At 42.4% G+C, this 27,741-nt stretch overlaps 1 protein-coding gene and 1 non-coding gene across 2 annotated transcripts in view; both read right to left on the bottom strand.

Moving 5' to 3' along the window:
- tmprss15 (transmembrane serine protease 15) overlaps positions 1-27,741 on the bottom strand; it is a 107,167-nt gene that overhangs the window by 67,778 nt on the left and 11,648 nt on the right. The window contains exons 3-8 of the mRNA XM_072585746.1: positions 25,788-25,855; positions 14,348-14,499; positions 14,177-14,230; positions 12,361-12,408; positions 10,835-10,954; positions 6,867-6,975 (exon numbers count right to left, since the gene is read on the bottom strand). Coding sequence (XP_072441847.1) covers positions 6,867-6,975; positions 10,835-10,954; positions 12,361-12,408; positions 14,177-14,230; positions 14,348-14,499; positions 25,788-25,855 — 551 coding nt within the window. The remainder of the gene's footprint in view (positions 1-6,866; positions 6,976-10,834; positions 10,955-12,360; positions 12,409-14,176; positions 14,231-14,347; positions 14,500-25,787; positions 25,856-27,741) is intronic.
- Positions 336-468, bottom strand: LOC140486564 (U6atac minor spliceosomal RNA). Its single transcript, XR_011962635.1, has one exon. It is a non-coding gene; the product is annotated as a U6atac minor spliceosomal RNA (small nuclear RNA).

Raw genomic sequence — 27,741 nt, 5'->3', positions numbered from 1 at the left:
AGCCAGACCAGGTATAGGTGTCAGAAGGGCTTTTGCCCGAAACGTCGATTTTGAAGCTACTTGGATGCTGCCTGAACTGCTGTGCTCTTCCAGCACCACTAATCCAGAATAGGTGTCAGATTTCCTTTCCTAAAAGACATTAGTGAACCAAATGGGCTTTTCTAACAATTGACAATGGTTTCATGGTTATCATTGGACTCTTAATACAGATTTTTATTGAATTCAAATTCCACCATCTGCCCTGGCAGGATTCATACTCAGGTCGCCAGAGCATTACCTGGGTCTCTGGATTGATGGTCCAGCAATAATACCACCCTAGATCATCACTTTCCCATTTAAAAACAAGGTTCGATGTCACCAAATAGATGGCAATGCCTTAGCCATTTGTGTGTTGTAAGGATTCAAGGACCCCTTCCATCCTTATCAAGGGGTGGGACGTGGTAACCTTCTCTCTTTTCATGCACACACAATGCAGTCTCATTAATGCTTGCATGGTGCATCATGGTATAAAGTTTAAAAGACATTGATTACTATTCAGGATAATAAGTAATTCTTCTAGTTCTGTTTCTGTAAGAGGCCACATACCTCTTATGTCAACACAAAAAAGAAAATAATGTTACTATATGACTGCACTAGTTAGTGAGTATGAGAAAGTTGCCCTCAAAATCCAAAATGTAGCCCCAAATATCAAAAGGATCACTGAAGACAATATTGAGGGCAGCCTTGAAAAGAATAACGTTTTGGTCCCTGTCTCCCAATCTTCTACATTTTTGGGAATGCAAGCCTGGTTCCTGAAGCCACAATTTAATGCTCCCATGCACACTACTATCATGCCACCAATCATTGGCAAAGTTGGACATGTGGCTCTCCATTGAGTTAGAATCATTTAATTCTAAAGTGCAGAAGAGGTTCTTTGGCCCATTGAGTTAGTGGTGACAAAGCAAGATTCAAATTCTACTCTATTCTTACTTTTCAGCACTTTACTCATGGTGTTGAATGTTATGACATTTCAAGTGCTCATTCAAATAACTTGTGAGGTTTCCTACCTCAATTACCCTCCCAGGCAGTGCATTCCAGATTCCAACCACCCTCTGTCTTCTACTGCTCAGCCAATCTCTCTATAATAATTTGTCCAGTATAAGAATTCAAGCAATAAAAACAGGAGGAGATAATTTGTTTCCTAAAGCCTATCTGCATTCACCAACCCTGCCTCTTCAGAGGGTCAGTGTGAACTTCTTAGTCCGAAGGGCCTATTTCCACACTGTAGGGAATCTAATCTAATTTAATCTAATATGATGGTAGCTGAGCCGATTGTGGCCTTAATTTCATTTTCCTGTCTGACTCCAGTAGTCATTAACTCTGTTGTGAACCAAAACAATCCATCTGCTTTTTAGTCTTAAATATTTTCAATGATTTAGTCTCCATTGTTAGAGAATTCCAAATGTTATAGTGACCTTCTGAGAGGTGAAATTCACCTTTTTCTCCTTGATTTTCTTGTGTTTTAATTTTAGCTATTTTTTTGATTTGGCACCTTAACAAATGACTTTTGGAAGTTCTAGCAGACTGCATTATTTGACATTCCTTGACCTTAGTTTCTTATTCTGTAGTTTAATTATGTCTGCTAGACAGGAAACTGTCTAATCAGTTCAAATTGTGTTGTCATTCCGTTTTTAATTATAGATTCCAGTACCTTCCCCACAACAGATGTTGGCTTAACAGATTCATAATTTATTAATTAGTTTCTTTCTCTATCTCTCTCACCCATCTTAAACAACAGAGTTATATTTTTTAATTTTCAACAAGGACAGTTCCTGAATCCTTTGAATGGCATTCATCTTTTATTATCCAATATAATTTGAAAATCTGGTGTAAATCTGGACAGAGTTTGTATGTTTCCATTTTTTACTCATTTTTACAGTTCTTACTGTCTCCTTCTTTGTTATTCTATCTCTCCCTGGATTTTACATGCTCTAACTTTAATTTCAGCTATTGCTCATATCCTTTGTCAAGCATGGTTGCTTTATTTGGCAAGTAGAGCTTTTATCCCTTAAGGCCATCTACTGGTCTGAGAGATATAAATTCTTTGACAACACTTTCCAATGTTCACCTGCTGTTTTACTCAATAACAAATTTCCTGAGTTTACTGTCATCAATCTTTGCCTCATGCTGTTAAAGGTAGCTCGACTAAAAGCCTAAAATTTGGCAACTGTTTTTACTCTTTCAGGAGCAGGTGGCAGGTCAACCTCTCCTGATATGGATATAAAACACACACACACACACACACACACACATACACGCACACATACACGCACACACACACGCACACAAACACACACACATACACACACCTCTGTGTCTCATTCTGTTTCATTTCATCGAAAGTGACTCGCCAAGCATAAATTGCTGAAGTTACGTAGAATTGGACCACAAATGAAGGCTCTCACAGGAACTACAAATAAACAAAGAACTGTGGATGCTGGAAATCTGAAACAAAAGCAGAAATTGCTGGAGAAACTCAGCAGGTCAGACAGATTCTGCAGAGAGAATGCAGAATTAATGTTTTGAGTTCAGTGACTCTTCACTGGCGTGGCTGGGTAGTTTGCTTGTTCACTTTTCTTGTTTTCATGTGTGGCATATTAATCATATATTCTGCAAATTTCATATTTTACATCATTATACCCATGTGTATTAATTATGATTAATTGTAAAGTGTTTTTAAGCATATCTTTGCATACACGTTCCTTGCTTGAGGGGGGGGAGGTCGTAGAAGGATTTCCCAAACTAATTATCAACCAATTGAACTGCATATGGATGATCTTTTCATGAATAACAAAACTTTAGATGGGACTTGATCTGAGAGCTTCTGCAGCAGAGATAGGAACACTACCCACTGTGTTACAATACCTCTTGCAGTTCATGTAATGACAACACAATAATGGATAAGTATTTTAGGTGCTCCTAATGTACCATCTGTTCTCTTAATAAAGCCGGTAGAAGCAAATTTATTACGTAGGCAGTGAGGGATGGTAAGCAAAGCAATGACTATAATTCCCAGAAGCAGCAGACCCAGAGTCACCTGAATATATATTGGCTTATAAAAAAAAACATAAGAACAGCAGTCCGAAAAGGTTGACTGAGCAGATATTGGACTATTAGCAGAAGCATGCAGAGATGCAAAATGATTCTTTCCTCTTTGTCTTAATGGATACACTTCTACAAACAAGCTTAACATTTAAGGTGAACTCTAAATTACAGTCAATCTCCGATGTTCAGGAAGAGCTTATGCTCGAAATGTTGAGTCTCCTGCTCCTCGGATGCTGCCTGATGGGCTGTGCTTTTCCAGCACCACACTCTCGACTCTGATCTCCAGCATCTGCAGACCTCACTTTCTCCCAGGGGTTTCAAATAGACAACAGTCTCTGCTCCCTCTTGGCACAGAGTTTAACATTTCCATGCTACTTCTGAGTATCCAATTGTCTTCAAATGTCCACCCTCTGTGATCTTAAGCTTTTCATAATTTTGCTGTCTTTAGTCTAACTTGGAGTAGACAAGCAGGAGGCTGGGAGAATACAGCAAGCCAGCATTGTGAAGGTGTATCAGGAGAATTAGACTTTTCGGGTGCAACTCTTCTTTGGGACTGTAGTTTCTTTGGTCTCTTTAGTCTAACTCACACCAAGTCCCATTCACCCATCGCCCAATTGTGCCTGGTACCTAACTGGGATAAAATTTAAACATTCTCATTCTCAAATACTCCTGAGACCTCAGCAACGCCCCCGCCCCCCCCCCCCCTCCCCACCCCCACCCACCTTGCTTCACTCCTAATTTCTTTTACCTCTTCTGGCCTCTATTAGATTCCTGAGATATCTGTATTGCTCCACTTCTGCCTTTATCAGTTGTCACTGTGGCTACATATTGCATTTTTAAATTCCTTTCCTAAATATATCTGTCTCTCTGTCTCTAGTTCTACCTTTAAATATTTCTCAAAACCTGATTCTGGATTAGTGGTGCTGGAAGAGCACAGCAGTTCAGGCAGCATCCAAGTAGCTTCAAAATCGACGTTTCGGGCAAAAGCCCTTCATCAGGAATAAAGGCAGTGAGCCTGAAGCGTGGAGAGATAAGCTAGAGGAGGGTGGGGGTGGGGAGAAAGTAGCATAGAGTACAATGGGTGAGTGCGGGAGGGGATGAAGGTGATAGGTCAAGGAGGAGAGGGTGGAGTGGATAGGTGGAAAAGAAGATAGGCAGGTAGGACAAGTCCGGACAAGTCAAGGGGACAGTTACTGAGCTGGAAGTTTAGAACTGGGGTGAAGTGGGGGAAGGGGAAATGAGGAAACTGTTGAAGTCCACATTGATGCCCTGGGGTTGAAGTGTTCTGAGGCGTAAGATGAGGCGTTCTTCCTCTAGGCGTCTGGTGGTGAGGGAGTGGCGGTGAAGGAGGCCAAGGACCTCCATGTCCTTGGCAGAGTGGGAGGGGGAGTTGAAATGTTGGGCCACGGGGCGGTGTAGTTGATTGGTGCGGGTGTCTCGGAGATGTTCCCTAAAGCGCTCTGCTAGGAGGCGCCCAGTCTCTCCAATGTAGAGGAGACCACATCAGGAAACTGCCTATTGGCCAAAGTTTAGGTTATCTGTCAGAATACCTCCTTGTATTATTTTTCTTCTGGCCATACTCTTGTGAGACAGCTGTGGATATGAAATCACTAATACAGTCCACATTCTAAGTTAGCCAGAACAATCTTTCTTTCAGTGTCATAATGATAGCCCTTATAAACATACAACAGACAGCCATCAGGAATAGCTCCTTTTGTTCCATGCATGATAGTAATAGATGAAATAATCAGGAACTGATTATTGCTTGTGTAGGAATTCCAATGTTCCCTGGGTAGATATGCCACCATCCTCCAATCATAGTGATCCTGATTTGGTGCCTGATGTTTAAGTTACTTGGTTCAACATCGTTACTGGCTGCAACACTTCTGACATTACAACAGTGGTGACGGCTTCAGGAAGGACTTGCTTGACTGTGAGGTTGTGAAAGTTGCTGTTTGAATGCAGATCTTTGGTGGTTAGTGTTAACTATTGGGACACCATCCCTGTCCTCAGGGTAAGAGAAAGGGAAAAATGACCAGGCTTTCTGTTCCTAATCTTATCCAATGACACACACTGGAGACCATCTGTGGTGAATGTTACGTGAAGGATGGATTTGCTTGATGTTTGAAGTTTGAAACACTGGGTAGTTAAGGGCCATGAGGAGACGGCATGAAAGAGGTGTTGAAGCCTAAGTCAGAGAAACCATGATCCTTTGGAATAACAGGCAGGCTTGAGGGGCTGAATGGCCTACTCCTGTCCTAGAACATAGAACATAGAACATAGAACATAGAACAATACAGCACAGAACAGGCCCTTCGGCCCACGATGTTGTGCCGAACTTCTATCCTAGATTAAGCACCCATCCATGTACCTATCCAAATGCCGCTTAAAGGTCGCCAATGAATCTGACTCTACCACTCCCTCGGGCAGCGCATTCCATGCCCCCACCACTCTCTGGGTAAAGAACCCACCCCTGACATCTCCCCTATACCTTCCACCCTTCACCTTTCTTACATTCTTCTGTTCTTCCAGTTTCAAAATGGTGGGATTGAATTTGGGAATAGCAAGATCCCACAACTAACACTTTGATAATCTCTGCAAACAGCTGAGTGAAGAGAGAAACAGATGAAGGCTCAGAGCCCAATGGCAGAGGGGTACGACGTAAATGTACCTCCAACTGTTTTATTCTATACCTGTACTTACTGGGCCCTTTTTAATTGGTGTATGGGGACTAATAGAAACTAATCATCTGTTTATCTGAAGCAATGTAGATTGAAAGACAGACATTGACTAGGGTTTGTCTGCCTTATTTTGAATTAGCATCATGAGATCCTTTCTATGTACAGGCAGTTCTCCTATAAAGTGCATTTTTTCAATGCAGTTGAAGAATTTAGGCCAATATTTGTAGAACATGAACCTTCCTTATCTGTACTGGCTATAACATGATTCTGGCTCCATTGGTTTAAACAGCATGGCTACTGCACAATTTTCTTATAACTCAAGATAGCACGAGAAGGGAACTATCGTGTTATATCAGGCCAGACTGTACCAGAAAGGTACATGTCTAACTGCAATACAGCACCACCCAACATTGCAGCAGTCCCTCAGCACAGAAACAGCTGCAACCACTTAGATTGTAATACCCCAGGCTCACCGAGTGGGACTTGAACCCACAACCTTCAAACTCAGAGAGGTAGGGTGTTAGCTGCTGAGCAAGAGCTAAATAGGGGCAAGGTGATGGCCCAGTGGTATTATGGTTGGATTATTAATCCAGAGGAGTTAGGTAATGTTCCTGGGACCTAGGTTTAAATTCTGCCCACTGCAGATGGTGGTGGAATATAAATTCAACGAAAATCTGGAATTAGGAATCTCAGGATGACTGCAACACCATTGCCAATTGTCAAGATAACCCAAGGTTCACTAATACTCTTTCGGGAAGGAAACAGCTGTTCTTACTGATTTGGCCTACATGTGACTCCAGGCACATGGCACTGTGGTTGACTCTTAATTGCTCTGATGTTTTTTTTCTATTGTGGACATCTCTGGCTAGGTCAGCATTATTGTCCAACGCTAACTGTTCAGAAGGAAATCAGGGTTGGACAATAATGGTGGCTGAGCCAGAGATGCCCACGATAGAAAAACAAGTATGAAATTGGACAGTAGACATCTTCCATTTACTTTGAAACTAAACTATAAAGCAAGTCGAGGATTAGACATGAGTCAAGGAACAGGGGCAATAATTAAGTTAATACCTCGAATAAAGAAAAGTTCCAGTCATTTACCTTATAATCCATCGGCAGACAGTGTTAGGGTCGTACGGATTGGAAATATTATTTGAATGAAAGGAACCAGTTGTCCCAGTCAGCAGAAATTTTCCATCACAGGGTGTAGCTGTGGAAAATTGAGAGGAACAATCAGTAATATCTTCAGCCAACACTGAATATTCACTGCCAGTAAATTTATTATTGAAACAGAAAATGCTGGAAATCTGTAGCATTAGCTTCTGGAGGCAGAAGGAAAGGGATAATGTTTCCGATGGACTGCACATCAAGAGGAGAAAACAGCGTATCAATAATGTTACAATTTTGGCCTTTTTAAAAATTTTATGTAACATAATAGCTGGGAATATCCTGGATTTTTTAGCTGAGCAACAGGAAACAGGAAAAAGAGGGAGGGAGATCCTAATGTAGCTACATCTCAGAGAGAGGGGCCAGCATTGAATGGAGACCCAGAAGCTCAGGACATAGCAGCTATTCCAAAAGGAATGGGGGATAGGCCACAATTCAACTTTCAGTTGTACTCTGGGTAACATGGCAAAGTATGGCATGGAAACAGATCATTCTGCAGAAGGTGCCCCATCTCACTGTTGCATCATTTCACCTTATTGTGCATTATAATTGCTGTTTGTGATCTTTCCTACAAGTAGAAATATATTTTCTATTGTATCCGTTGCTCCCGATGCGGTCTCGTCTACATTGGGGAGACTGGGCGCCTCCTAGCAGAGCGCTTTAAGGAACATCTCCGAGACACCCGCACCAATCAACTACACCGCCCCGTGGCCCAACATTTCAACTCCCCCTCCCACTCTGCCGAGGACATGGAGGTCCTGAGCCTCCTTCACCACCGCTCCCTCACCACCAGACGCCTGGAGGAAGAACACCTCATCTTCCACCTCAGAACACTTCAACCCCAGGGCATCAATGTGGACTTCAACAATTTCCTCATTTCCCCTTCCCCCACCTCACCCTAGTTCTAAACTTCCAGCTCAGTAACTGTCTCCATGACTTTTCCGGACTTGTCCTACCTGCCTATCTCCTTTTCCACCTATCCACTCCACCCTCTCCTCCCTGACCTATCACCTTCATCCCCTCCCCCACTCACCCATTGTACTCTATGCTACTCTCTCCCCACCCCCACCCTCCTCTAGCTTATCTCTCCACTCTTCAGGCTCACTGCCTTTATTCCTGATGAAGGGCTTTTGCCCGAAACGTCGATTTTGAAGCTACTTGGATGCTGCCTGAACTGCTGTGCTCTTCCAACACCACCAATCCAGAATCTGGTTTCCAGCATCTGCAGTCATTGTTTTTACCTTATATATTTTCTATCTCTACCCTATCCAGCCTTAATATCCTCTGGAAAACAACTATTATGTGTCCTCTTGGTCTAATCTTTCCCAAAGAAACAAAAGCCCAACCTGTTCAGTCTTCCCTGATAGTTAAAACCTCTCAGGTTTGTTATTATCTTGGTATATCTTTTTTGAATATTTTGCACTTTTGGCCACTTGAAAGCTCAAAGCTATACATAATATTTGAGATCATACTCCTACTACATGGAGACAGACTCTGCAGTCCAACTGGTCCCATTTACCTGCATTTGGCCCATAACCCTCTGAACTTTTCCTATTCATATACTTACCCAAATGTCTTTTAAATATTGTAACTGTAGCTGCATCTACCACTTTTGCTTCCAGTTCATTACTCATAAACACTACCCTCTTTAGGAAAATGTTGCCCTAAAGTCTTACTAACCATGTCTCCTAAATTCTCATCCAAATCATTGATCGAAATAACAAATAACAATGACCCCAGCATTGCTGGTTACAGGCCTTCAGATGGTCTTACCAATAATCTTTATATCTTTCTCCTCTCATCTTAAAAATATGCCCCTAATTTTGAACTCTCCCATCCAAGGTAAAAGACCTTGGTTTTTCACCTTATTGATGCCCCTCATGATTTTATAAACCTCGAGAAGGTCACCTCTCAAACTCCTACACACCAGTAAAAAAATGTCCCAGCCAATCTGACTTCTCCTTATAACTCAGACTCTCTAGTCCTGGCAACATCCTGGTAAATCTTCTCTGAACCTTCTCCAGTTTAATAATATATTTTCTATAACAGGACATCAGAACTGCACACTTGAAAGGGTTCAGAAAAGATTTACAAGAATGTTGCCAGGGTTGGAGGGTTTGAGCTATAGGGACATGCTGAATAGTCTGGGGCTGTTTTCCCTGGAATGTCGGAGGTTGAGGGGTGACCTTACTGAGGTTTATAAAATCATGAGGGGCATGGATAGGATAAATAGACAAGTTTTTGTCTCTGGGGTGGGGAGTGCAGAACTCAAGAGCATAGGTTTAGGGTGAGGGGGAAATATTTAAAAAGGATCTAGGGGGAATCTTTTTCACACAAAGGGTGATGTATGTATGGAATGAGCTGCCAGAAGAGGTGGTGGAGACTGATACAATTACAACATTTAAAAGGAACTTGGATGGATATATGAATAGGAAAGGTTTAGAGGGATATGGGCCAAATGTTAGCAAATGGGACTAGATTAATTTAGGATATCTGGTCAGCATAGATGAGTTGGACCAAAGGGTCTTTTTCCTTGCTGTACATCTCTATAACTTTATGACTTTAAGTGGCCTCACCAATGTCTTGTACAACTTCAACATGACATCCCAACTCCTATAGTCAATAGTTTGATCAATGAAGGCAAGTGTGCTAAAAGCCTGCTTCACCACCCTGTCTATCTGTGACACAACTTTCAAAGAGCTATGTACCTAGACCCATCAGTCTCTCTTTCTCTCTGTTTCACAACACCACCCAGATCCCTACCATTAATTGTATAAGTCCTGACCTTGTTCACTTATCAAAATGCAAAATCTCCCATTTATTCAAATTAAAATTCATTAGCAACTCCTCAGCCCATTGGCCAATTGATCAAGATCCTTTTATAACTTTAGATAACCTTCTTCACTGTCTACTATACCACCAATTTTAAAGTCTTACTAACCATGTCTCCTAAATTCTCATCCAAATCATTGATCGAAATAACAAATAACAATGACCCCAGCATTGCTGGTCACAGGCCTTCAGATGGTCTTACCAATAATCTTTATAATTTCCATCTAAGTACTTCTCAATTCTATTTCTCAAGAAGTATTACTGTCATAAATTATTTTCAATGGATAATCCCTGCCAGAGTACCAAAATATTTCACATAAAGTGAACAGATCTTCCAAGGTATTGGGCACAATGAGAACATAATTGTCCTATGGAGAGATCTTGGGCAAGTTGAGGCCTGGATTCTCTAGAGTTTATAAGAATGAAAGATGATCATTAAGTACTCACACAGTACTTAAAGGTATAGACAGGTTCAGATGCAGGCAAGTTGTTTCCCTTGTTAAGGGAGGGGGGGGGGATTCAATTTACAAATAAGGAGGTTGCTACTTAAGACTGAGATGAGGAAAATCATGTTTTAGTCAGAGGGTTGCAAACCTTTGAAATTGACTCCAACAGAGAGCTGAGGAAGCTCAGTTTTTGGATTATGTTTAAAATGAATATTGATTAGAAGCAGACTTTAGGAAAGAATCATCTGTAGGGGTGAACCTAACCTGGGGTTTGGCTGGGAATTGAAAACTAAATGACACAAAGATTCAAGCTGGGAAGAATGGAAGCTTAAAAAAAGAGCACTTGCTGATCACAGGATATGGCTCTGTCAATGCGCACGGGCACCATGTCTGAAGGAGCAAAGGCAATTGATTCACAGAAAGTGCTGAAGAAACTCAGCAGGTTTATCAGTGTCTGTGAAGAGAGAAACAGATTTAACATTTTGAGTCTGACATGACTTTTCCTTAAAGCTGAAGTTCAGACGTAGTTTTGAAGAAGTTGCCCTGTTCGTGTAAAGATGTAATCAGGAGGCATCATTTAGAAAATGCAAAACAACAAGCGACAAGAAATGTTTGAATAGCTACCACAATGATGTTCATTTTCATCTGAACTGTCTGGGCAATCTGCTTCTCCATTGCAGAACAGGACCTCATCGATACAGGTTATACCATCAGCACATGTCCTATTTCCTGGGAGGCAATGTCCTGACACGGAGAAATAGAGCAACAAATGCAGGTTATTTGTAGTAACCATACAAAACTTCCAAATCTTTGAATATATTATGATTAATTGATAGCCAAGTACTGATCTCTGATGAAGGACTTTTGCCTGAAACATCGATTTTCCTGCTCCTCGGATGTTGCCTGACCTGCTGTCCTTTTTTAGTACCACTCTAATCTTGAAAAGAAAACCCACCTATCCTTGCTCTCTTTCTCCTGTCTACGAACTAATTCTCAATCCATGCTAGCGTATTATCATTAACATCATGTACTTTGATTTTGCACACTAACCACTTATGTGGGACTTTATCAAAAGCTTTCTGAAAATCCAAGTGTATCACACCCTCTAGTTCTCCTTTATCTAGTCAACTTGTCACATCATCAGCAAAATCCATTAGATTTGACAACCACAATTTCCTTTTCATAAATCAATGCTGACTCTGCTTAATACTGTTATTATTTTTGAACCATTCCGTATTATAGACGCCAGCATTTTCCATACAACTGATGTTAGGCTAACTGGTCTGAAATTCCTGTTTTTTTTCTTCTTTTTGAACATTAGAGCTATATTTACCATCTGAAATTGCCAGGATGGCTCCAGTAGAATGTTGGAAGGTGACAACCAACTCATTCACTATTTCCATAACAACATCCTTTAATAACATGGAATATAGATTATCAGGCCCTTGTCATTTAGCAGATTCAAGTCCTGTTAGTTTTTACAGTATTATGTTTCTGTTAGTTTCTATCAAAGTTTCCTTCCTAAAATAAAACCTTTGCTTCCCCAGCATTTCTCAGAAGCATTTTTCTGTCTTTTTCTGTGAAGACAGAAAGAATGTTGTTCGAAGGCATTTAAAGCATTTAACATCTGTTTCAGAACATTTCCCTATTGGGCAGTCCTGAAAGTGTCAAGGTTTCCAACTTCAGGAAAATCAAATTGACATATTTGGAATTGCCAATATCCTTCAAATCCCAGAAGCAAGCATGCAATTTCAATTCGTTGTTGTTGGAATTAATTCAGGATCAGTACTACTGTCCTTAGCCCTGGGTAGCTACTGTAGCATTAGCTGATTCAGGATGGATGAGGAGTTCAGAATTTTTTACACCAATTTTATAAATGTATGCAGAGTATCATTTGTGTACATGGGAAATAGATTGGTTTCAGACCCTTTCATCGTCCAGTTAGTTTAGGTGGAAAGCTGATAAAATTGAGCCAGAAAATAGGCCCCACTTTTGCTAATGAACCCATTAATCTTAGTCTGAATGCTTATGTTATTGTTGTTGGTTTGCTTGATCTCTGTTGATCGAAGGGTTATGTAGAAATTAACACATTTACACACAAAGTGGTGGAGTTGAGTTCACAACTATACTCTGACTAGATCAATAATTACCTGGCGTTGACATTTGGCTTACTTGCTGGCTGCTTTGCTGTCCATTGTCTTGGGAAAGAAGAGAAATGAAACAATCATTTGCTATTCCGGTTATATGAACAAAAACAGAGGTAGGTCACTTGATTCTCTGAGCCTCCACTCTCATTCAATAAGTTCACGGCTTATTTGACTTTAATCTCAACTCTATGTTCTTGCATATCCCGGTAATCATTAATTCCCAACATTGCAGACTTATAGAATCATAGGATTCCGACAGTGTGGAAACAGGCCATTAGACCCAACAAGTCCACACTGACCCTCTGATGAGTAACCTACCCAGACCCAATCCCCCCTACCCTACTACTCTACATTTACCCCTGACTAATGCACCTAACCTACACATCCTTGAATGCTCTGGGCAATTTAGCCAATTCACCTAACCTGCACATCTTTGGACTGTGGGAGGAAACCAGCGCACTTGGAGGAAACCCATGCAGAGATGGGAAGAATGTGCAAACTCCATACAGGCAGACAGTTGCCAGAGGCTGGACCCCGGGGTTCCTGGCATTGTGATTCCAGCTTGAATCTTGTTGAAAGGAAGGACTTGTTGCCGAAGGCTTTAGCCCTGCACTCATAAGGACAAATATAAGAATTACAAATGTGATTGTCTGAAATTTGATATTCTTGCATGTGTCCTATTGAGGAGGAGAAAGTGAAGACTGCAGATGCTGGAGATCAGAGCTGAAAAATGTGTTGCTGGAAAAGCGCAGCAGGTCAGGTAGCATCAAAGGAGCAGGAGAATTGACATTTCGGGCATAAGCCCTTCTTCAGGAATGAGGAGCTGTGTCCTATTGAGGGCAAGATTAAAACCTTCGACAATTGATTCAGCGGTACATCAAATATGCAACTACAGTGGGTGAAGGCGAGATAATCATAGAATCCCAGATTGCACATGTAAAAGTAGCAAACATCACCAAACAAGCAATTTGAGAATTGTTGGAATAGGCAAGGTGATGACCGAGTGATAGTATTGACAAACAATTCGGCCAGAAACCCAGGCAATGTCCTGGTGACCTGGGTGTGAAGCTTATCATGTTAGATAGTGGAATTTGACATTAATAAGAATACCTGAAATGAAGCGTTTAATGATGACCATGAAATCACAGGTAATTGTTAAGAAAAAAACATCAGGTTCACTCGTGGCACGGTGGGCGGCACGGTGGCACAGTGGTTAGCACTGCTGCCTCACAGTGCCAGCGCCCGGGTTCAATTCCCGCCTCAGGCGACTGACTGTGTGGAGTTTGCACGTTCTCCCCCGTGTCTGCGTGGGCTTCCTCCGGGTGCTCCGGTTTCCTCCCACAGTCCAAAGATGTGCAGGTTAGGTGAATTGGCCATGCTAAATTGCCGTAGTGTTAGGTGCAGGGTATATGTAGGGGAATGGGTCTGGGTGGGTGCGCTTCGGCGGGTCGGTGTGGACTTGTTGGGCTGAAGGGCCTGTTTCCACACTGTAATTTAATCTAATCTAATAGTATCCTTCAGGGATGGAAATCTGCCACTCTTACCTGGTCCACTTCTCCACCTCCTGATGCTGCCTGGCTTGCAGTGTTCCTCCAGCCTTTTGCCTGCCTACTTTGGATTCCAGCATCTGTAGCTTGTTTTGTGTCATCTTTACCAAGTCTGGTCTACATATGACACCAGACCCACAGCAATGTGGGTTGACACTTAACTGTCCTCTGGGCTATAACCATAGGCAATAAATGGTGTCCTAGCCAGTGACACCCATGTTTTGTGAATGAATAAAGAAAAACAACAAACAGTTTTACTAAATTGTACTTACTTGTTGTTGGTATTGGCTTGCTTGGTGGTTGTTGAGTTGTCCATTCTCCTGGTGCTGGGAAGTGTACAGAGAAGCTCAGTAAAACATCAAACCCCCGTGGTAAAATAGAGACAAACGTGTAATTCTGTTATTGAACCATCACCCTGTTTTGGGCTCAGTCCATTTCTCTACCTGTGATCTGAATGCTGTCCGTGTCAACTTGGAAGTTTCCCAGAAATGATCCCTGATTAGTTTCGATGGCAGTCTGCATTTCAGTCTTCACCTTGATGTTTGACACAGTGGTAGAGAAATAAAGATTGAACAATACAATCACGGACCCATTTCTGAAAAATACAAGAAGCACCGACAATGTGCACTTGTTCAGCAGCCTTAACTTAGTAAAATTGTCCAAACATGCTTCGCTGGAGTGATGGTCAAATAATAATCTTGACATTGAACCAATAGATTTTGGTCAAAGACTTGCCTTACATGAACTACACAAAGGGGGAATGAGACAGAGAGAATTCAATGACTGAGGCTAGCGAATCCAAACAGTACGTTCTGACTGAAGGTACTTCTGTCATTCGTTGCCTGTTGGTGTTTCATGGAATCCCTGCAGTGTGGAAAGAAGCCATTCAGCCCATCAAGTCTCCACCACCCCTCTAAAGATTGGCTACTCCGACCCAGCCCCACTCCCACCTCCCCCCAACCCTATCTCCATAACCCTGCGTTTACCACTTAACTTACACAATGTTGAACTGTAGGAGGAAACCAGACCATCTGGCTGAAACCCACGCAGACACGGGGAGAATGTGCAAACTCCAGATCCAGGAGTCACAACAAGCTAGAATTGAACCTGGGTCCTTGCTGCTGTGAGGCAATAGTGCTAACCACAGAGCTACTCTATCCTAAGCTATTTGCTTCACAGTTTTAATTAATAATGATTTGCCATTACTTTCCATTCTCAGAGCATACCCCAAGTGTACAAACGACTTCTAGTCATAGAGATGTACAGCATGGAAACAGACCCTTCGGTCCAACCCGTCCATGCCGACCAGATATCCCAACCCAATCTAGTCCCACCTGCCAGCACCTGGCCCATATCCCTCCAAACACTTCCTATTCATATACCCATCCAAATGCCTTTTAAATGTTGCAATTGTACCAGCCTCCACCACTTCCTCTGGCAGCTCATTCCATACTATACTACCCTCTGTGTGAAAAAGTTGCCCCTTATGTCCCTTTTATATCTTTACCCTCTCACCCTAAACCTATGCCCTCTAGTTCTGGACTCCCCCACCCCAGGGAAAAGACTTTGTCTACTTGCATTATCCATGTCCCTCATAATTTTGTAAACCTCGATAAGAACATCCCTCAGCCCCCGACGCTCCAGGGAAAACAGCCCCAGCCTGTTCAGCCTCTCCCTATAGCTCAAATCCTCCAACCCTGGCAACATCCTTGCAAATCTTTTCCAAACCCTTTCACATTTCACAACATCTTTCCGATAGTAAGGAGACCAGAATTGCATGCAATATTCTAACAGTGGCCTAACCAATGTCCTGTACAGCCAGAACATGACCTCCCAACTCCTGTACTCAATACTCTGACCAACAAAGGAAAGCATACTAAACATCTTCTTCAACATCCTATCTACCTGTGGCTCCACTTTCAAGGAGCTATGAACCTGCACTCCAAGGTCTCTTTGTTCAGCAACACTCCCTAGGACCTTACCATTAAGTGTATAAATCCTGCTAAGATTTGCTTTCCCAAAATGCAGCACCTCGCATTTATCTGAATTAAACTCCATCTGCCACTTCTCAACCCATTGGCCCATCTGGTCAAGATCCTGTTGTAATCTGAGATAATCCTCTTCGCTGTCCACAACACCTCCAATTTTGGTGTCATCTGCAAATTTACTAACCATACCTCTTATGCTTGCATCCAAATCATTTATGTAAATGGCAAAAAGTAGAGGACCCAGCACCGATTCTTGTGGCACTCCACTGGTCACAGGCCTCCAGTCTGAAAAACAACCCTCCACCACCACTCCCTGTCTTCTACCTTTGAGCCAGTTCTGTATCCAAATGGCTAGTTCTCCCTGTATTCTGTGAGATCTAACCTTGCTCACCAGTCTCCCACAGGGAACCGTTCTGCCCTCATCAATCCTCTTTGTTACTTCCTCAAAAAACTCAATCAAGTTTGTGAGACATGATTTCCCATGCAAAAGCCAGGTTAACTATCAGTCCTAATCAGTCCTTGTCTTTCCAAATACATGTACATCCTGTCCCTTAGGATTCCCTCCAACAACATGCCCGCCACTGACGTCAGGTTCACTGGTCTATAGTTCCCTGGTTTGTCCTTACCACCTTTCTTAAACAGTGGCACCACTTGAGCTGGAATCAACTCATTTCTTCATTCATTCTTGAGGGTTGTTGTCGGGTGGTGGTGTAGTGGGGGACATCAATGATCTATTTGAATTCCAATTGATTAAAGCCTTTGCTAATTTACAGTTCCTCGTATCATGTTTAGGTAACCACGCAGTATCAGAGGACTGAGGAGGTTTAATTTGCATAAATGTCAAACAGCCTTTTAACATACTACAAAAGGTTCAAAGAAAAGTAATAACTTTGTTTCCAATTCCCAAAAACACTTTCCTAAATTGACTCCACCAGTGTTAGTTTTAAGCTAAGGATCCATCTTGCCTCTCAGTTGGAAGGGGAGAATGCAGGAGAATGGTACTTGGCGAGACACTCAGTTTGACAGCCACACAGCCACGATGGGCTAAATGGCCTCCTTCTCTGCAACTGTAATAATTCTGTGATTCCGGTTGGACACAAAAAAAAACTTCAGGGCAACTGTCCAAAAAAGGCTGTTCCCTGTGTCCAAGCTAGTGCTCATCCCTCAGTCAGAATTATTACATCAAGTTATCAGATCAATATTGTGTTTCTGTTCTGTGAGCAAGTAGTTTTTACATTACACACTAACATTTCATAAAGTACTTCACCAATGTTCCTCAGGGCATCTTGAGTTTGTGAAAAATGCTCCACAGGATTCAACCTCAGTCATTCCAAAAGTTATAAAAGTGTTGGCAGCTTGCAACATAAATCTTGTCAGCAGAACGATATGTGACATTACTGAGAATTTTCTGCAGAGAATAGTTTATAGAGATGAAATTGCAAAACCCAGAACAGAGACTACACATTATATATGTGTATCATGTTAATTATGTTTACACTAACATATGTGGGATATATATTTGTGAAGCCAGGACCCTGGACTGGATGTCAGATCAGATCTCTTTTTGGTTTATATGAAAGAGATGTTTAAACATTGACTCCCTCTACCACTGATAAACAAGTGGCAGACGTGTGTACAGTTTACACAGTTGTGTAATGGAATTCACAGAAGTGATTAGGGTGAACTGATCACATAACATCACAAAGGAGACATTAGTCTAGACTGACGGTGTGAAGAGAGAGGTTATAGTTACTGCACTAGAGAGCTTGTTTGAGGACATACCGATGTAAATAATGCATTATTAAAGTACATAATTTCCTCTCACAGAGAGTGATTTTTTGGAGCTCCTTACCACAAAGAATCTTGGGAGGGCAGATTCTTTGTGTATATTTAAGGTTGAGATAGATAGGTCAGTCAGGGAATCGAGGATTACAGCGAAAAGGCAGGGAAGTGGACATGAGGAATGACGGATCAGCCATGATCCTATTGAATGGTGGAGCAGACTGGAGAGGCTGAATGGCCTACTCCTGGCCTTATTTCTTATAGTATTATAAGGAGTCATAGAGTCACAGAGTCATAGAGATGTACAGCACAGAAACAGACCCTTCGGTCCAACTCGTCCATGCTGACCAGATACCCCAACCTAATCTATCCCACCTGCCAGCACCTGGCCCATATCACTCCAAACCCTTCCTATTCATATACCCCTCTAGATGCCTTTTAAATGTTGCAATTGTACTAGCCTCCACCACTTCCTCTGTGTGAAAAATGTGCCCGTTAGGTTGCCCCTCGCTCTAAACATATGCCCTCTAGTTCTGGACACTCCCACCCCAGGGAAAGGACTATTTATCCTATCCATGTTCCTCAAGATTTTATAAACCTCTATGAGGTCAGCCCTCAGCCTCTGATGCTCCAGAAAAAAAGAGCCCTGGCCTATTCAACCTCTCCCTATAGATCAAATCCTCCAACTCTGGAAACATCCTTGTAAATATTTTCTGAACCCTTTCAAGTTTCACAAAAGGAATTGAAGAGTTTTGCATTGACAACATTTAATACATTTGGAAAAATACATGGATCGGAAAGGTTTAAAAGGATCTGGGCCAATTGCAGGGAAATGGGGTTAGTGTGGCTAGACACTTTGGTTGGCATGGACAGGTTTGGGTTGATGGGTCAGTCTCCGTGCTACGGAATGGGATGGTTGCAGTAGCAGCCCATGTGATGACAGAGTGCTCATGCCCTCACGTTATAGAATTCAGTATTAAGTCCTGAAGGCTGAAGGGTCTCCTAGCAGAAAATGCGGTTCTTCCCAGCTTGTGCTGAGCTTTGCTTGAGCACTGCAGGAAACCTGAAACAGAGATATTGGCCAGAACACAGAGTGGTGCATTGAAGTGGCAGGCAACTGGATGCTCAGGGTCTTTTTTACAGACAGGATGTAAGTGTTCTTCGGAGCAGCTGCCCAGTCTGCATTTTATCTCCCCCGTGTGGAGACAGGAGCAGTGAATCCAGTTGAGTAGATTGAGTGAAGTGCGGTAAATCACTACTTCACCTGGAAAGTGTGTTTGGGGCATTGGATAGTGAGGAGGGAGGAGGTCAATGGGCAGGTGTTACCCCTTCTACAACTAGAGGGGAAGATGCCATGGGACGTCTTGAGAATGGAGAAGGTGTGAACCAGGGTGTCCCAGACAGAATCTTTATTTAGTAGAGAGTTCCTCTCGTTTCATGAAGTTGAAGAGATACTGCTCTGACCTGTCCTTTGTATTTCAGACCCTGTGACAGTGTGGGCAGAATTTTACTGAGCAGCACGGTGGCTCAGTGGTTAGCACTGCTGCCTCACAGCACCCAGGAACTGGGTTTGATTCCAGCCACGGGCGACTGTCTCTGTGGAGTTTGCACATTATCCCTGTGTCTGCGTGGGTTTCCTCCGGGTGCACCGGTTTCCTCCCACAGTTCAAAGATGTGCAGGTTAGATGGATTGGCCATGCTAAATTGCCCACAGTGTTCAGGGGTGTGTGGGTTTGGTGCATTAGTAAGGGGGAAAAAGTGAGGACTGCAGATGCTGGAAACCAGAGTTTAGATTAGAGTGGTGCTGGAAAAGCACAGCAGGTCAGGCAGCATCCGAGGAGCAGGAAAATCAAGAAAAACTTTGATTTTCCTGCTTCTCGGATGCTGCCTGACCTGCTGTGCTTTTCCAGCACCACTCTAATCTAAGCATCAGTTAGAGGTAAATGTGGAGTAATAGAGTAGAGGAATGGGTGTGGGTGGATTACTCTTTGGAGGATCTGTGTGGACTTGTTGGGCCAAATGGCCTGTTTCCATGCTGTGTGGATTCTCTGGTTGATTCAGGTCTGAGTGACATGGGCTACAGTGAGTTTACAACAAGGGATAGAATGTGATGAGATATCTGATAAAGACTTATCTCAACATGGGGAGTTTCCCTCTCCAACATTTGCCAGGCAGTACACAAAATTGGCAATGCGCCCGGTTCCCCTTTAAGAGGGATGGCTGCTTGTTAAATACCACTTGATGATCCAACTCTGGCCTCGATAGTAGACAACTTTCTATTGATCGATCATACCAAAGAAGCTGGGCTTCATGCAAAGTTGGTGTGGAATTTAGAATGGTACCTGGCGAATTTAGAGTGGAGGCCTGATGAATTCAGCTCACAGTTGTATTGAAGGAGCACCCAGTTGGACATTGGGTTTCAGGGGTACTGGCAACATGCCAGCAACATGCAGACCACGTCCAGAGACATTGGCATCCAGTAGGTGCCAGACACTACATACCTTCATGGTACATCTCTGAACCACTACAGTACTCTGCTGCATTTCAATGCTATAATCAGGATGCACTGGTAACCCTCATTGTAACACTACAGCAAGGATGCTGTGTGCTCAGGGCCAAACACCCAGCTCAGAGTCTGGACGAGACTGTATCTCCCAGCTCTTTGCTCCCTATCAAAGTGCTCAGTCACAGCATCCCTGCCATGACTTCGAGGGAGATAGCCTTCATTCTGGGGATCTTGTCCAGGGGCTTGGGAACATTCAGTCAGCTGTTTGGGATGGTCAGAGTCAGGATGTGCTCCATATAAAGGGCAAGGAGCTAGACATTGGTCAAACTGCCACTCGTCTTGACACTTGAATGAAAGAGACGCCATTATGAAGGGAGCAGAAAGTGGGTAGCACAGTTGTTACATTCGGCGCAGGTGGAAGTTTTGAGGGCATGCAGGGATAGTGGTGTCAAGAGCAGACGTGGATGACAATGAATGAGGGCAGGAGTTGCAGGAAGATGTTGTGTGGTAAAGCATAAGTTTTGGCCAAAGGTAGATACATTAGCAAAGGTCACATGAATGTATTGGATGCCAGTGAAATCTGAAGGAGGAGGTTTACAAGAATGAAGCAGGGAATGAAGGACTTGTCATATGAGGAATGGTTGTGGACTTTAGGTCTATACTCAATAGAGTCTGGAAGGATGAGGGGGGCTCTGATTGAAACTTACAGAATTCTGTTGGTTCTTCAACATGAGTTGGCTTTACTGTGATTGAAGAATTTAGACTGCTATTTGTAGAATGTGAACGTTCCTTACCTGTATTGGGTATAACCCGATTCCAGCCCCATTAATTTAAACAGTGTGGCTATTGTGCGATTTTCTTAAAATGTGAGATCTCACAAGAAGAGAACTGTCACATTATATCAGAATCGACTGTACTGAGAGGCGTGGGTAGAGTGGACGCGGAGAAGATGTTTCCAATAGTAGCACAGTCTAGGACCCAAGGACCCAGTCTCAGAGAAAAGTGATGACCTATGGCTGAAATGTTTCTTAATCCCATTCTCATGTCGCTCCTCTGTAACCCTTGACCCCCTTAATAATCAAGAACCTAACTATCTCTATTTTAAACATACTCAATGACTTGGCCTCCACAGTCCTCTGCAGCAATGAGTTCCACAGATTTACCAGCCATTGGCTGAAGAAATTCCTCGTCATCTCAGTTTTAAAGGGTTGTTCCTACACCCTGAGGCTGTGCCCTTGAGTCCTAGTCTTGCTGCCAGTGGAGACATTTTCTCCATTGTCACTTTATCCTGGACTCTCAGTACTCTATAAGATTCAAACAGATCCCTCTTTCATTATTCTAACTTCATTGAGTACAGCAGTCCTCACCCACTCCTCATATGACAAGCCCTTCATCCTGGGATGATTCATGTAAACCTCTTCTGGAGCCCCTCTAAGGCCACCTCATCCTTTCTTAGTTACAGGGCCCAAAACTGCTCACAATGCATTACTTGTCAAGATTGTTCCAAAATATGTCTAATTGGCCTGTCTACTATATGTTCCCCATTATTGCTTATTCTGTTAAACTCAGCGTGCAGTTAGCTTAAAAAAATGTAATGTTCAGCCCTGCATTAGACAGACTTGAGCAGGCAATGCTGTTCATGTGACCAGCTTATTAAATAACATGATTCATCTCTGAATGCCTAAGTGCAATGCAAAGGGTTTCACCAAAGATTTCAGTGCATCAAATTATGTAATTATTGCTTTTGCACACTTTTGCAGAGCATTTAATTTTACTTCTGCACATTAGCTTAATGCCCTTGAAATGATTTGCCAGTCAGCCTGTGTAATCTGCTAACACACTGTCTGACATTAAATGGGATTTCGATCTCGCAATCATTGATTTAATCATGAGAGCTCGGTAGACATTGGAATGTGATCTTTCCTGAGGAGGTGCAGCCCATGTTAAAACAGGGTTTGTTTAAATAATGACACCACACTATAAATTATAAGCAGCTGATATCTGAGGCTAAAATACATTGAAATATCATATTCTACTTTAAAGCTGCAAAGCACTTTATACTCTTGTAACATCCCATTGAGCTCTTAAACACTGAACATTGACTGATTTGGTTATATAGAGAAAAGTGCTGGAGAAACTTAAGCAGGTCTGACAGCATCTGTTGAGTGAGAAACAGAGTTTAGATTTCGAGTCTGAGAAGACTCTTCTTCAGATGAACACATATTTCTGCTCAGCAGTGAGGTATTCTGAGTGGAGCTACCTCTTGTTTTTGACTCCTCTCCAGAACCATTATACTGGCCTCAAATGTTAACTGTATTTCTTTCTCCATACATGCTGCCAGATCTGCTGAGTTTCACCAGTATTTTCTCGTTGTTTGTTTCAAATTTCCAGCATCTGTAATATCTTGTTTTTATTTGACAGATTTGATGAATTTGGAGCATGAGCAAGTTTTTGGACATGACATAATTTATTTCCAATTCATCAAGTTGGAAAAAATGATTTCATAATGATGTGTGACAGTAATCGACCATTACAATGTCAATGGTTACTAATGCCAATCATATATGTGCCTTATCTCAATAACTCTGGTGCAAATAAATTTCTCAAATCTCTCTCAATGTATTGTTGCCTAAGAAGACATTGACAATGGCCTTCCAGGTGTTGGTCTATGTTAAAGGACTGATAGGGTAGCATGGTGGCTCAGTGGTTAGCCCTGCTGCCTCATAGCACCAGGGACATGGGTTCAATTCCAGCCTTGGGCAACTGTCTGTATGGAGTTGGCACGTTCTCCCCATGTATGTGTGGGTTTCCACTAGGTGCTCCAGTTTCCTCCTGCAGTCCAAAGATGTGCCGGTTAGGTGAATTGGCCATGCTAAATTGGCAATAATGTTAGGTGTATTAGTCAGGGGTGAATGTAGGGTAGGGGGTGGGTGTGGACTTACTCGGCCAAATGGCCTGTTTCCACACTGTAGGTAATCTAATCTAATTACTCATAGCTCTCCTGCTCTTAGTTCCTGACCTAGGCACATCAGAAGGATTTAGAGGTTGATACTCAAGAATCAACAGCTGAAGGGTGATACACAGAGCCCCTTCTCCACTGTATAGACCAACCTTTTCCCAGATACAACCAGTTCTGAAGAAGGGTCACTGGACCTGAAATGTTAATTTTATTTTCTGTCCACATATGCTGCCAGACCTGCTGGGTTTTCCCAGCAATTTTGAGTTTTGTTCAATCGAAAAGTCATTGACATGCAATGTTGGCTTTGTTTCTCTCTTCACAGACTCTAGCTGGCCTGCTGAGTCTTTCCTAAATCTGATGCCTTCTTTTTGAAATGTACGGGTTGCCCATTGTTATCTTAACTGGGATATCTGGTGACCTGCTGTGGGGTTTCTGTGAATTGTAGCAAAATCACTTGCTTGATCTGTATAACTGGATGCACAATATTGTTACATATGGGGGTCTTTCCTTCCATTTGAAAGTTATGTGTTTGGAAATTATAGTACTCAAACTGTTTAAAAGTGCAGACCAGCTTTCACAGAATCTCTGAATACAGAGGGTGAGGCTAGTTAGCTTTGTTTGATCATCTAACCAATTGTTTTACAAGAAAGAAACACTTGTGTTATGGTTGCTTGGGAATTTGATGTTTCCCCAGTGTCTGGGATGTGACGAATTAAGTTCCTGAGAGTTGGAGATTTTGATGGGTTCTGACTCATTTAAGCCTAACAGTTATGTAGGAAAGGTTTGAAGATCAAAAATCTATTCTAACTCCCTGGTAACTATTAACCTGGAAAACTAACTCAGCACTGACCTCCTCCCACCATCAATACAACTCCCGGACCGTGAAACACTATAGCCCAACACCCTTCCCGCACGATCCATTGGATTGGACAGCCTCTCTCTCAATAGAGTCATCGATTCATATAGCCCTTCGGCCCAACTTATGCATGCTGGCCAGATATCCTAAACTGAACTAATCCCATTTGCCTGCATTTGGCCCATATCCCTCTAAACCCTTCCTATTTGTGTACCTGTCCAAATGTCTATTAAATGTTGTAATTGTACCAGCATCTATCATCTCCTCTGGCAGCTTATTCTATACTTTCTTCTCAGGTCACTTTAAAGTCTTTCTGCTCTTAACTTAAACCTATGCCGTCTAGATTTGGACACCCCTACCCCTGCAAAAAGACCTTGTCTATTCACCCTATCAATGGTCTTCATGATTTCATAAATCCAAATAAGGTCAGCCCTGAGCCTCTGACACTCCAGTGAATAAAGTCCCAGCCTATCCAGCCTCTCCCTATAGCTCAAATCCAGTCCTTGCAACATTCTTGTTATTCCTGAACCTTTCTAATCTAACCGCATTCTTATTATAGTAGGGGATCAGAATTGTATGCAGCAGTCCAAAAGTGGCCTAATCAATGTCCTGTACAGCCACAACATGACCTCCCAACTCTTGTACTCAATGCACTGATCAATGAAGGAAAGCTCACAACCCCTGACTTTTCCTGAGCACTCATCCAAACAGAAACCAAATCTCATCCTCCCCACCTGAACCTACCTCCTGATCCCACTGGGCACTCTGCCCCTCACTCACCTAGACACCTGTCCCCATATTTAAACTCATATTTACCTTGTCAACAGGTGGTTTTACCAGAATAACCTGAAGAATTGACACTCAACTCAAAACATTAACTTTGTTTCTCTTCTCCCACAGAAGCTGCCAGAACTTTTGAGTTTCTCCAGCAATTTATTTTTTGTTTCAGCTACCAAAACACTTGTTACTCAAACCTTTGGGATCCCTTACCTTTTCAGACTAACATGAGGTAGACCATGCACTCTTCAAGACCTTTGGAAACACAGTGACTAACTCCAGTGAACCTGTAATGAATGTCTTTGAGTATGTATTCTTTGAAATCAAGATGTTTGTCTTTGTTGCTGATAACAATTTGTTGAGTCTTCAACAAAATGCATGTCCAATCTTAGTGATGGGTCCAAATTCCTCACCCTTGGACTTGGTGCTCAACAGGATCAGACAAGCTTGCACAAAGGCAAGCAATTAGGCAAAAGCTTATTGGACTTGTATGACAACAACAAGTTCTGGGCGATATACATGTTAGGGTCTGTTCTTATGGTTCATGTCTCCGTGAATATGTAAGACACATGAAAAGTGGTGTCTCTTTATGCCCTACCTTGTTAGTGACCCAGGCTGCACAATATGAAGTAGCCAAATGGCTGGACATTTTCCTGTAAGTTTTCTACATGCATGGTGAAGGATTATTTACAAAGACTATCTGAGATGTACATATTTATGCCGATGCAGTATCTACGAGTTCACTTGACCTTGCTAGCCTTTTTATCAATCTACCACTCAAGGAAGCCATAGACATCTGCTGTGAATTCAGTGAATGTACAAATTCAACAACTCTAGCAATCATAGTCTATTTGTAAACCAATTATCATGCACTTCTCACACAGTATAAACATTGTTTGCACTTCATATTGGTAGTCTTGTGAATTGTCCTGTTGAGTGCAAAATAAAAAATGTTGACAAAATCTGTAATTTTTTCAGCAGTACTCAAATATCAAGATAGCAGTGAGTCACTTACTTGAACTGTAAGACCTGACAGTCTTTGTATTCATCATGGAGTCCACCATGCATGAACATCTTCTGAACCTACAAAAACCAAAAGGTTTGCGTGTTACACCACACAGTTTGTGCTCAGTTCCTGAATTTGCATTTTGGAAACAGATTGCAGCATTTAAGAGTATTTTGTATTCATTGGTTTATAACAGACTGAAACATGAGGTGAGGAAACCTAGAGAGATTTGAGAACCATATGTCCAAATTGACTATTCCTCCCTGGTGTGCTACATTCACCATAGCATCTCAAATTGCACACATATTGGACTTTGAAATATTACTTTCAATGCAAGTTAAATTAAGATTCATTTAAGTGAGAAGCTGTTCCATGGATTCACTAATTGTTCACTGAAATCTTGTGTGCAGGTTTTCACCCCTCTCAGGATGCAGGCTGATAGTTACTTAGGGGGCTTTGATATGTTGTGCTAGAGCATTGGCCCATCATCTACCTGCCTTCACTGTTTTTTTATTGGGGTGTTAGGGGTGAGAGGACTGGGATTGGTGAATAGTGTAATGTAGCTGAGAGACGTCATGTATGTTGAGGGGAGCCCTCACTTTCTTTAACATGATGTCCCTTCACGACTAGAACCATAACAATACTGGCTCTCTATCTACCCTGTAAGCATCTGCAAGACTTGTCCTGGAGAAATCCTCCACTGACCTTTTCTTAGCTCCTTGCCCCTGGGGGAGCTACCTACACTTCCTGAAGTGGCTATCACTCCTGGGGGCACTGCTGGGATCGGTGAGCTATGAGGATGTTTGACTGAACACAGCTTCAGAGGCTCCAAGGTGGAGGTAAAAGACCTGACAAAATCTCAAGGTAACATCTGTACCATTGCTTGCACAGGTCAGTCTTGAGGGTGAATGCATAACATTTCGGGATATGTTCAGATGTTCTGAAAATTTCCCCACTGATTCTCTCTCAGAATTGACAAAATACCACTAGTCTGAAGCAATAACTCTTTCTCCTCAGACATTCCCTGGCCTATTGACTTTTCCAGCATATTCAGATTTTATTTCAAATATCCCCACAGCAAAATGATTGACTTAAATTGCCCTTGCAAGCTACTTAATGGTAAGATAGCTCCACCAGCAGCTCAGTAAAGCAATGACAGATAAGTAATAAACCTAGACATGTCTGTGATTCCCATATCTTGACTGATGAAAATCAGAGATACCTAGGCATATAGATGATTGGGCAGGGGTGTTGCTTCAATTAGCTGAAAAGAGGTTTGAGGAGAGACAATCCAGAACACAGCAATGGGAGCCAAATTGCCTGATCCCATGTTGAAGATTCATAAAGTCATAGAGATATACAAGACAGAAACAGACTCTTTGGTCCAACTTGTCCACATTGACCAGATATTCTACATCAATCTTGTGTCATTTGCCAGGATTTAGCTCATATCTCTCTAAACCTTCCTATTCATGTACCCATCCAGATGCCTTTTAAATGTTGTTTTTGTACCAGCCTGTATCACTTCCTCTGGCAGCTCATTCCATACACAACCCACTTTTTGACCAACAAAGGTCCCTTTAAAATGTTCCCGTCTCACCTTAAACCTATGCCCTCCAATTTTGGACTCGCCTACCCTGGGGAAAAGACCTTGGCTGTTCACCCTATCCATGCCCCTCATGATTTTATAAACCTCTATAAGGTCACCCCTCAGTCTCTGACCCTCAAAAGAAAACAGCCCCAGCCTATTCAGCCCCTCCCTACAGCTCAAACCCTCCAACCATGGCAACATTCTTGGAAATCCTTTCTGAACCCTTTCAAGTTACATAATAACTTTCCTATAGCAGGGAGACCAGAATGGAATGCAGTGTTCCAAAATGGCCAAACCAATGTCCTGGACATCCACAACAAATGCAAATGTGAATCAAGAACTGAGCCTGGACATGAAGGACATCTCAAACAG

The sequence above is a fragment of the Chiloscyllium punctatum genome, chromosome 15 (assembly GCF_047496795.1).
Source record: "Chiloscyllium punctatum isolate Juve2018m chromosome 15, sChiPun1.3, whole genome shotgun sequence".
In the NCBI taxonomy this organism is placed as follows: Eukaryota; Metazoa; Chordata; class Chondrichthyes; order Orectolobiformes; family Hemiscylliidae; genus Chiloscyllium; species Chiloscyllium punctatum.
This window is presented reverse-complemented; position numbering and strand designations above follow the sequence as displayed.